This window comes from Tachysurus vachellii, chromosome 22 (genome assembly GCF_030014155.1).
Source record: "Tachysurus vachellii isolate PV-2020 chromosome 22, HZAU_Pvac_v1, whole genome shotgun sequence".
Lineage (NCBI taxonomy): Eukaryota > Metazoa > Chordata > Actinopteri > Siluriformes > Bagridae > Tachysurus > Tachysurus vachellii.
This window is the reverse complement of record NC_083481.1, coordinates 1116301-1127522: the sequence shown is the minus strand read 5'-3', so window position 1 is coordinate 1127522 and position 11222 is coordinate 1116301. Positions and strand designations below refer to the sequence as shown.

General features: G+C 44.8%; 1 protein-coding gene across 5 annotated transcripts; it reads left to right on the top strand.

Moving 5' to 3' along the window:
- Positions 1-543: 543 nt before the first annotated feature.
- On the top strand, positions 544-10435 carry hnrnpa1a (heterogeneous nuclear ribonucleoprotein A1a). 5 transcript variants are annotated; one of them, XR_009647598.1, is made up of 12 exons: positions 544-716; positions 1576-1692; positions 2222-2368; positions 2690-2900; positions 2993-3085; positions 4252-4323; positions 4395-4475; positions 4583-4759; positions 4912-5046; positions 5180-5248; positions 9422-9511; positions 10333-10435. XR_009647598.1 is itself a non-coding variant. In XM_060858256.1 (12 exons), exons 1-11 carry the CDS (start codon positions 573-575, stop codon positions 5239-5241), a joined length of 1152 nt encoding a protein of 383 aa, XP_060714239.1. In that variant the 5' UTR covers positions 544-572; the 3' UTR covers positions 5242-5248; positions 6907-7375. The 5 variants fall into 5 exon arrangements, 4 of the variants coding, with proteins under 4 accessions (XP_060714239.1, XP_060714237.1, XP_060714235.1 ...); XM_060858256.1 differs by lacking the exons at positions 9422-9511; positions 10333-10435 and adding an exon at positions 6907-7375 and having other exon boundaries at positions 4583-4657; positions 4745-4759; XM_060858254.1 differs by lacking the exons at positions 9422-9511; positions 10333-10435 and adding an exon at positions 6907-7375 and having other exon boundaries at positions 4267-4323.
- Positions 10436-11222: the final 787 nt, after the last annotated feature.

Below are 11222 nucleotides of genomic sequence, written 5' to 3'. Positions count from 1 at the left end.
ATATGATGTAAAGTAAAAACAAAACTAGAGCTAGAGGTATCCGAGCTGAAGATGTTGAGGTTCTCTTTGGGAGTGACGAGATCGGACAGGATTAGGAACGAGTACATCAGAGGGACAGCTCATGTTGGACGTTTGGGGGACAAAGTTAGGGAGGACAGATTAAGATGGTTTGGACATGTTCAGAGGAGGGAGAGTGAGTATATTGGTAGGAGAATGTTGGACATGGAGCTGCCAGGCAGGAGGCAAAGAGGAAGGCCAAAGAGGAGGTTTATGGATGTAATTAATGAGGATTTGAAGCTAGTGGGTGAAAGTGTTGAGGATGGAGAAGATAGGGATAGGTGGAGAGAGATGATTCGCTGTGGAGACCCCTGAAGGGAAAAGCTGAAAGACGAAGAAGTTAGAAGGATAAATCTCATTTAATATGTTGAAGTGTGTTTCTTTTGCTTTAGGAAAACTTAAATAAGATATTTTACAGTATTCTTATCAAACATGTCAGTTCTGTTCACGTTCTTAATTAAACATCTGAGTCCTTACGCCATTAGTGTGCGACAACGAGAGACGAACCGAACGTCATGACGTACGACTTGAGAGAGGACCAATCACGACGACACGCCAGCAGCCGCATCCCGTGCGTCAGGACGTATTCCGTCTTCTCTGCGCAGTCTGTGAGGGTTTTTGTGTCCGAGCAGCACAGAGCGGCCGCCATGTCTAAAGAGGTAACACTAACATTCATACTGTTGTTGTTCTTGTGGCGTTTGTCCTGTTGTTCCTGCTCGATGCTGACGTTTACTGATACAACACGTTATAGTTGATCTTGTTAGCTTCAGAGCTGTTAGTCATGTTATTTACTAACTAACCGCCTGATGTTGACACTTGGTTTGGTGACAGAATGATGTGAAATATTATTGTGTTATAATTAATAATATAATTTGATTTTAATGTGCGAGCGAGCAGTCAGTCGTGTGTTAAAGAGACCTTTGTCTTGGGCTGTATCCCAATCGGCACTACTATCCCTTATCCAGTGCACTAGTGAGGCTGCAGACCAGCGAAAGTCCGCCCGAGGTAGTGCACTAGGTAGTGCACTAATATAGGGAGAGTGGAGTTAAATAGGATCGAGCCGTCGTCCTTTGTGCCGTTAGGATGTAAATGACACATTATTATTATTATTATTATTATTATTATTATTATTATTATTTACGTTATTAACTCAGGGTTAATTTTCTTCGTGCATCCAGGACAGAGGAGTTGTGTCATATTTTTGACTGGATTATTAAAGTTTATTTCTGATAATACATGGATTGAATTGATCCAATCAGACTGGGTGTGATGGAATATCACATCCTGTATCCATTCAATTGGAAAAGAAATCCACTTCCGGTTTTCCTTTTATTCCATTCATAATTTTTTTTTTGTTTTGTTTTTTTAAACATAAACTACACACCTTCTGTATTACTGTAATATGAATGCGTTATCTATAGAATGTTACCTGAGTGCTTGGTTGTATAGAGTGATGCATGTTGAGTCTGACTCCTTTTGTCTCTTTTCTTTTTTCTCCCCCACTTCTTTTCTTTCAAGACGCCTCGCGAGCCCGAGCAGATGCGAAAGCTCTTCATTGGGGGTCTGAGCTTCGAGACAACAGATGAGAGTCTTCGGGCACATTTCGAACAATGGGGAGCTCTGACGGACTGCGTGGTGAGTGTGACTGATCCCCAGATCTGTGTTTGTTCTCCGAGACGCTTCAGGACACACTGTATGTGTTTTATTTATCGTTATTCCACAGCAGTTTACCATCCAGAACAGCTTATTGTTAAAGAACGTCGTTTATTGTTAAAGAGCGCAAGTTAGTTCTTGTCGTCTCTTCAGTTCTCTCAGCTATAAACAGTGTTTCCGTCAATAGTCTCTGTTTATTCTCTTTCTGGAAGTTAACAAGACAAAATAATCTCAGCTTATGTTACTGAGAGAGAAGTGTAAACCTCTTTGTCCTGAAGATGTGGAGAACTTCCAGCTTTCACCTCTGACTGCTACACAGAGCTCTGACTGGAGACTCCTTCACCATATGTTTCAGTTGCTATAGAAACCGTAACGTATTAAAGCAGAGACGTTGATAGAAACCTGTGAGCACCTCAGGATCAGAATTCTGCAGCAGGATGAAAGGATTCTGTAAGAAGCGAGAACACTTTATTATTATTATTGCTAACTGTTTTATTGTTCTTATCCTCAGGTGATGAGGGATCCAAACACGAAGAGGTCGAGAGGGTTCGGCTTTGTGACCTACAGCTCGGTGAATGAAGTCGACGCGGCGATGGACGCTCGGCCTCATAAAGTGGACGGGAGAGCCGTCGAACCCAAAAGAGCGGTTTCTCGAGAGGTGAGTGTTTAATTAACACCAGTAATAACGAGCAGTAAACAGTCTGCAGCCAGGCAGAAATGCACTGATGATAATTTTAAAGATTCCAACAACATGTTAAATTGTAATGTTTCATTGATGCGTTTAGATCAATGAGGCTTCAATGAGTTTTCATTAAAAAAAACATCTAGCAGTTTGTATCTTATTTTGTTTGTTTTAGTCTGTTTCTAATCCTTTCTTTAGCTCTCTGCTTCATTACCCACAGAATCACATTGAGCTGTGAATTAAAGATGTTTTTTTTCCCCTGAAGTTCATAACTGTGCTTTTTTCCCCTCCATGAAGGACTCGTGCAGGCCGGGCGCTCACTCCACGGTGAAGAAGATCTTTGTCGGAGGAATTAAAGAGGACACGGATGAGGAGCACCTGCGTGACTACTTCAGCCGGTTCGGCAAAATCGATGAAGTGAACATCATGACGGAGAAGAGCAGCAACAAGAGGCGGGGCTTCGCATTCGTTACGTTTGACGACCACGACTCTGTGGACAGGATAGTCAGTGAGTAGCGCAGTCGAGGTGTAACGTGGTGTTGTCTGGGTGTCAGTTAAATACTCAGCACTAGGACGACTAACACCAGCTTCCTTTTCCAGTTCAGAAATATCACACAGTCAACGGACACAACTGTGAAGTGAGGAAAGCGCTTTCCAGAGAAGAGATGAACAGAGTGTCCATGAACAACAGAGGTGAGAGAGAGAGAAAGATGATAAGTCTGAGGTCTGATGCCCTTTTAGACCCTAAAGATGTTTTGCTGTGTCCTTGAGGCTCCATGTTGTCATGTAGTTCCTTAGAGATCTTAGAGGTTTCGCTCAGAGAGAGAGAGAGAGAGGAGAGAGAGAGGGGGGAGGCAAAGAGGGGGGGAAGAGGGGGGAGGGGGGGAGAGAGAGGGGGGGAAGAGAGAGAGGGAAGAGAGAGAGAGGGGGGAGAGGGGGAAAGAGAGAGGGGGGGGAGAGAGAGAGGGGGGAAGAGAGGGGGGAAAGAGGGGGAGGGGGGAAAGAGGGAGAGGGGGGGAAAGAGGGGGAGGGGGGAAAGAGGGGGAGGGGGGAAAGAGGGGGAGGGGGGAAAGAGGGGGAGGGGGGGAAGAGGGGAAGAGGGGGAGGGGGGAGAGGGAGGGGGGGAAGAGGGGGAGGGGGGAGAGAGAGGGGGGGGGGAGAGAGAGGGGGGGAGAGAGAGGGGGGGAAGAGAGAGAGGGGGGGAGAGAGGGGGGAAGAGAGAGAGGGGGGGGAGAGGGGGGGGGAAGAGGGAGAGGGGGGAAAAGAGAGAGAGGGGGAGGGGGGGAGAGAAAGAGGGGGGGAGAGAAGGGGGGGAGAGAGAGGGGGAAGAGAGAGAGGGGGGGGAGAGAGGGGGGAAGAGAGAGAGGGGGGGGAGAGGGGGGGGAAGAGGGAGAGGGGGGAAAAGAGAGAGAGGGGGAGGGGGGGAGAGAAAGAGGGGGGGAGAGAAGGGGGGGAGAGAGAGGGGGAGCACGAACACACCATTAGTTTTAGTGCAGATTACACAAACAGATTATCTGTTATTCTGTACATTTCTCTCTGTATATAGACACAGATTGTATAAAGATGTTTTTGGTGTCTGTGAACAATAAGCTAAGAGTTTTTCTTTTTTGAGGAAGCAGAAATTAGGTCCTGTGTGTGTGTGTGTGTGTGTGTGTGTGTGTGTGTTTTTTCATTAACGTTTTGTTTTTATTGTAAGTGATACAAATGTAATGAAACCACTCGCAGTTTAGAACGTCTCTCTTTTCTTTCTGATTATAAATGGTGGAGTATTTAAACTCTCCACCACAGGAGAAAAGTCCAAGCGGTCGCTCATGTGGGTGGATTTAAGAACAAACAGTAGATAAATGATCCAGTCCCAGGTGTCTGTGCTGTAGGTGGCCGAGGAGGCGGTGGAGGAAACTTCGGCGGGCGTGGAGGTGGAGGATACGGAGGTGAGAGCTTTGTCACTGAAAGTCATGAGAATGTAAATCATGCTGAGGGTTTAACACTCTTCTCCCTGCAGGTGGATACGGAGGTGGTGGAGGAGGAGGACGTGGAGGATACGGTGATGGAGACGGGTACGGAAACGGATACGGAGGAAACGGTACGGAAACTTTTTAAAACGTAACAAACACTCGCATGTAGTTCATCATATGAAAATATGATATCATATTGTACAATACAGCAGGAGGTTTGGATTCACTGTTCCAGGTGGTTACGGTGGAGGCGGTCCTGGTTACGGTGGTAACCGTGGGTACGGAGGAGGAGGAGGTGGTGGTGGTGGAGGTGGTGGTGGTTATGGCAACCAGGGCGGCGGCGGCGGATATGGAGGCGGAGGATACGACAACTACAATGGAGGAGGAGGTGGTGGAGGAAACTACGGAGGAGGTGCGTTTTGTTTAAATATGAATAAAATGTAGCTTAACCTTTTAATAAATTATCTCCATGCTGCAGGGGAGCGACAAGCAGGGGAGCGACTGCGCTTTTGTGAAACCTCTGCAGTGGGGAACACTTTCAAATGGTGCTTAAATCTCCTGCAGGAAACTTTGGAGGCGGCGCCAGTGGAGACTACAACGACTTCGGCAACTACAACAATCAGTCGTCGTCTAATTACGGCCCGATGAAGGCAGGAAACTACGGAGGCGGAGGCAGGAGCGGCGGAGGTCCGTACGGTGGTGAGGATCTGTTAATACTTTTTAGTTTTCTTTGTAGAATTACTGCAATAATCACACAGACCATCAGAACAAAGAAAAACACGCTTGTGTGAACGTTCTTCTGCCGCTGTACTGATTTGATGTCCTTTTGAAGGTGGGTACGGCGGAGGCTCCGGCGGTGGGTACGGAGGCGGATCTGGAGGAAGACGGTTCTGAGCTGTAGGTAAGAGTCTGTCCTGAACATGTCAACATCACGTCTCAACACCACCTTCACAAACATCTGTGTGTGTGTGTGTGTGTGTGTGTGTGTGTGTCACAAACATCAGTGGGTGAACATCAGTGTGTGTGTGTGTGTGTGTGTGTGTGTTTGTCACAAACATCAGTGGGTGAACATCACTGTGTGTGTGTGTCACAAACATCAGTGGGTGAACATCAGTGTGTGTGTGTGTGTGTGTGTGTTTGTCACAAACATCAGTGGGTGAACGTGTGTGTGTGTGTGTGTCACAAACATCAGTGGGTGAACGTGTGTGTGTGTGTGTGTGTGTGTGTGTGTCACAAACATCAGTGGGTGAACATCACTGTGTGTGTGTGTGTGTGTGTGTGTGTGTCACAAACATCAGTGGGTGAACATCACTGTGTGTGTGTGTGTGTGTGTGACACAAACATCAGTGGGTGAACATCAGTGTGTGTGTGTGTGTGACACAAACATCAGTGGGTGAACATCACTGTGTGTGTGTGTGTGTGTGTGTGTGTGTGTGTGTGTGTGCCATAACAAAGCACTGAAGGGTTCAGCAGCAAACCTTCAACTCCCACGTTATCAGCAAAAGTTGAAAGTTTATGATGATAATTGGGTGAAATACAAACCGTCTGTTTTCAGTGACTTTTCTGGAACACTACACCACAGACCTGCCAGCCTTCACACACTTCAAATTTAACCTCAGAGCAGTGAGTCAACACTCAAACACTCTGTAAACACTCTGTAAGGACAGACTTTTTTTTCTCTCCTTGCTAAATCCGAGAGAAATTTCAGTATCTTAATCTCGAAGCCGCACGGTGGCTTAGTGTTTAGCACGTTCACCTCACACCTCCAGGGTTGGGGGTTCGATTCCCACCTCCACCTTGTGTGTGTGGAGTTTGCATGTTCTCCCCGTGCCTCGGGGGTTTCCTCCGGGTACTCCGGTTTCCTCCCCCGGTCCAAAGACATGCATGGTAGGTTGATTGGCATCTCTGGAAAATTGTCCGTCGTGTGTGAGTGTGTGTGTGAATGAGAGTGTGTGTGTGTGTGTGTGCCCTGTGATGGGTTGGCACTCCGTCCAGGGTGTATCCTGCCTTGATGCCTGATGACGCCTGAGATAGGCACAGGCTCCCCGTGACCCGAGGTAGTTCAGATAAGTGGTAGAAGATGAATGAATGAATGAATTTCGAAGCCCCGCCCCCTCCTCAATCCCGCGCTCACACCCACTTAGAAGTTGATGGTTTGATAAGAGCTGATGATCTCATAGATGAAATGTTGCCCATGTGGAAATAATTCTGCTTTCTATCTAACGTAAAAACGAAGATGCTCGGTGGCCCCAACCCCCCCCACCCACCGTCCTGAGACTCGTCGTCCTTCCTCAGGCTCGGCAGGTCTGATTAACGTGCATGAAGCTGAAGAGTCCAAAGTCCAATCTGAGCCGAGTTTGGAAATCGTTTTCTCTGTAACCCCTCCTCTCTCTGCCCCCTCTTCCTTTGCCCGTCTCTCTTCCCTCTGCAGCGTAGCTGAAACTCTGAAGGTTTGCTTCTGTGTAGCTCTTGTTTTAAAAGAAAAGAAAAGAAAAAAGCAAAGGAAAGCAGAAAGGTGCAGTGTGTAACTGAATGTATTATGTTCATATTGTTCAACAGGAAACAGTACTTAGGAGAGGAGAGCCAGAGAGAGGATGATGATGATGATGATGATGACAGGGAAAGGAGAGAAATGAAGGAAGCAGGTTTACACACCTAGAATCTGCTCAGCGATATTAACGTCTGCCACACGCCAGGAATCGTGTATGATAGAGAAGAAAGCGAGAAATCATTTCCAGCTGTCGGGGGAGGGGTTGGGGGTCATGTGAGGTCAACGTTGTACTCTTTCTTTAAAATCCTAAAGTACTTTCGATCCTGAACGTAACGACGTTACTTTCCTGTTAGCTCTCTAGCTGAACATTGATGTCTGTGAAGTGTAAATCATTCCATTAAGCTTTTAGGCAGGATCTCTGGACTTTATTTTTTGGTTATATTTCTTTTTCCCCACATTGCTCACTTTTTAGGGTTTTTTATGTGATCCGATATTAATCAAGATGAAATAAATCCATCCTGAGTTTTTTTTATTTAACTCTGTATTTCTCGGTGTTTTTACTTTTAAATTAAATTAATTTTTATCTATGACCGAAGCCCAATATAACAATAAAAACACAACAACTTAGTGATCATAGACCTTCATCATCATAATGGTTTATTTCCCTGTAACATCACACTGAGGTGATTTATTCCTTTAACACTGCAACAATTTCCCAGCAATTACAATTACAAAGATGCGTTTAGTTTTTAACTTAAAAAAAAACTTGTCACTTCCTGTTCTCTTTATTCTCTCAGCTCTAAACACTCGTCCCCTCAGCGGTCTCTCTTTAGTCTCTCAGCTCTAAACACTCGTCCCCTCAGCGGTCTCTCTTTATTCTCTCAGCTCTAAACACTCGTCCCCTCAGCGGTCTCTCTTTAGTCTCTCAGCTCTAAACACTCGTCCCCTCAGCAGTCTCTCTTTACTCTCTCAGCTCTAAACACTCGTCCCCTCAGCGGTCTCTCTTTAGTCTCTCAGCTCTAAACACTCGTCCCCTCAGCTGTCTCTCTTTATTCTCTCAGCTCTAAACACTCGTCCCCTCAGCGGTCTCTCTTTATTCTCTCAGCTCTAAACACTCGTCCCCTCAGCGGTCTCTCTTTATTCTCTCAGCTCTAAACACTCGTCCCCTCAGCGGTCTCTCTTTATTCTCTCAGCTCTAAACACTCGTCCCCTCAGCGGTCTCTCTTTATTCTCTCAGCTCTAAACACTCGTCCCCTCAGCGGTCTCTCTTTAGTCTCTCAGCTCTAAACACTCGTCCCCTCAGCGGTCTCTCTTTATTCTCTCAGCTCTAAACACTCGTCCCCTCAGCGGTCTCTCTTTATTCTCTCAGCTCTAAACACTCGTCCCCTCAGCTGTCTCTCTTTATTCTCTCAGCTCTAAACACTCGTCCCCTCAGCGGTCTCTCTTTAGTCTCTCAGCTCTAAACACTCGTCCCCTCAGCGGTCTCTCTTTACTCTCTCAGCTCTAAACACTCGTCCCCTCAGCGGTCTCTCTTTATTCTCTGTCAAGATAATGAGAAAAATCTCAGCTTGTTATTGAGAAACACAAAGAAGTGTAAACTCCTCTGTCCTGAAGATGTGGAGAACAACTCTGCGGAAAACTGTATTTGAACGAGAGATTTAATTTAACCCTGAGATCTGTATCGTAGTCGTCGCTGCTTCTGAAAAACTTTACACCTCGTCACTGAGTTCCCCCTTCGGTTCTGTCAGTTTCTCAGTAACATGACTCTATTTTTAAATGTTATATTTAATACCTTTAGCTTTATATGAGCAGTAAAATGCTATATGGCTGTTTATAGCTGCTGTAACGTAAGTGAGAACAGGAACGAACTCATTTTTCTGCCATTCTGCAACATTAACTATAAAAACACACCACCTCGTTACTCAAATTAATACATCTTTAAATTACTTTTCAAATAATAATCCTTGATGAGGAGGTCAGGCTTCAGTTTCAGTCACAGCGCATTACTCTGTAGAAGATTTTTTTCCAGTACTCCCAGTATAATTATAGCGTTGAGGATCTCGGGTTCATAAACCAGCACTTTTGAGGACCTTTTTAGATACATGGATGTTTACCAGCTGGAGACAGAATGTGGCGATCAGATCTATCCAATGAGCTGCCAGCTGAAGGAGCCAGCCAATCAGAAAGCCTAGCCAATCAGAAGCGACAGAGAAAAATCCGTCCAATGGAAGAGAAGCTATAGCTGAAGGGAGCCTCCAGCTCAGAGAGAGACGGAGCGAACAGTCTTATTGAGGAAAAGCTTATTTCTCATGTAAGACTAGCGAGAGTGAGGTATTAAACGTGCAGGACCGGTAGGTAAGAGGCACACGTGTTTTTTTTTTTCATGTGTACTTAATCTATTTATTGTCTATAAAGAACTCTTTTTGGTCCAAAACCAAACGTTTCTTTATAATCAGTCGAATGTTTTAGCTGTAACGTGTTCACTGGTGGTGCATGAGACACCAAAGTCTTAAACAGTACAACTTCTCTGCTTTAACTGCTGTGTTGTGTGTTTTTTATAACCGTGTGTTTTTTGTTTAACAGATGATTGAACTGTTGGATGGATGGAGTTGTTTCTTTGTCCCTGTGGAGCACTTTTCCAGCACACGGAGCTGAATGGCCTTCATTGTGAAGGTCAGTGTTTGTTTAATCTGTCTTCTAACACAAAATAAATGGCAATCAGAATGGGAACCAGTATCAAAGCAATGTTCCCAAGTTACGATGAATGTTGATGTTGGGACAAAACACTTATTCCCTTTTAATAATGTTTGAGATGGAGTCATGTTCACACCACACTGGGACACTCAAGACTCACACAGATGTTTATCAGGATGTTTATCCGCTGTTCGGCTCGACTTCTACCTCTTGATTTACTCCGTTGATACTTGAGACGTTTTTTAACCAAGAGATGCAGGAATTATTCTAAAGGTTTTTAAGAAAACTGAATCTTAAACATCTTGTTTTTCTTGATTTTTTTTGAATAACTAAACTTCTAAAGCTAAACTAAATGGCTATAGACACTGACAACAAAGGAAGGAAAAAACCAAAACTTCACTCTTCTGGAAGGCTTCAGACTAGATGTTGGATTGTGATTGTGGGTAATAGTGTTTATTCAGCTACAAGAACATCAGTGAGTTTAGACTCTGATCCACTTCCAGTTCATCCCAAAGGTGTTCAATTTAGTTCCACTCGAGTTCTTCACGCCAACCTTCACCTCCACACCATGTCTTCATGGCGCCCAGAGACTCTGTCATGCTAGAACAAGGTTTAGGCCAGAACTCTTTTGAAGAGTTTGGGGAAGAAGCAGAAATGTGATGGTCAGATGGTCACCTCTATGATGTTTGGAGAACCTTTGAAACCCTCAACTTGGTTCTTCTGGTAGAAACGCTCCATAGAATCTTAGACTGAATTGTGGCTTCACTACAACCTCTGACTTGATTTCTTTCTCTTTTCAGGCTGTTTCAGGTTGAGGACCAAATATCTGCTGCTGGATGGAGTTTTTACTTTTTTACTGTGATTTTTAACTTTCAATTTTACAATAAAATTTTAAAGAAAGTGTATTTTGTTCTCTCTTCTGAAGCACAAACCAAATCCAGATCATAGAGCTGCAATATTAAAACAATTCTGTTCACTCAGGATCTTTGAGAAGTCTTTGATCTGCTTTTATATCCAGATTATTTCTGACTGAATGCATGCCTACTGTAATAAATGTTAGAAATCCAGAGGAAATCTAAAACATGGTGAGAAATGTTTCTCCTTTTATTTCTCCAATTATTTGTCTGAGGCTTCTGAAGGCTTACGAGCGCCATAAAACAGGAGATAATGGGGTTTTATCTGAAATCTATCAGACTGCTGTGATGAAGGAGGAAGTTTTGTCGGATGTCCAGTTAACGTTCCTGTGGACAGGTTACAGGAGGAGATGAAGTCTGGCACAAACTGTACAGAGGGTTAGAGCATAAAAAACCTTAAACAGCCTCAGTACAGAGAATTATACTGTTTTTAAAAACATTCATTTAACATGGAGAATATTTAACAGGAGAGTTGGGAATGAGTGTTTACTGGAGTTCAGAGGAGCAGATTGTGGTTAAAGTCCTGAGATGAGCAACAAGGCAGCGTTCATGATGACAGAAGCAGCTCTGTAGAATCCGGCTGCAAAGCCCTGAAGCTCGCTCACTCACTCATTCATCTTCTACCGCTTATCTGAACCACCTCGGGTCACAGGGAGCCTGTGCCTATCTCAGGCGTCATCGGGCATCAAGGCAGGATACACCCTGGACGGAGTGCCAACCCATCACAGGGCACACACTCTCATTCACTCACACACACACACTGCGGACAATTTTCC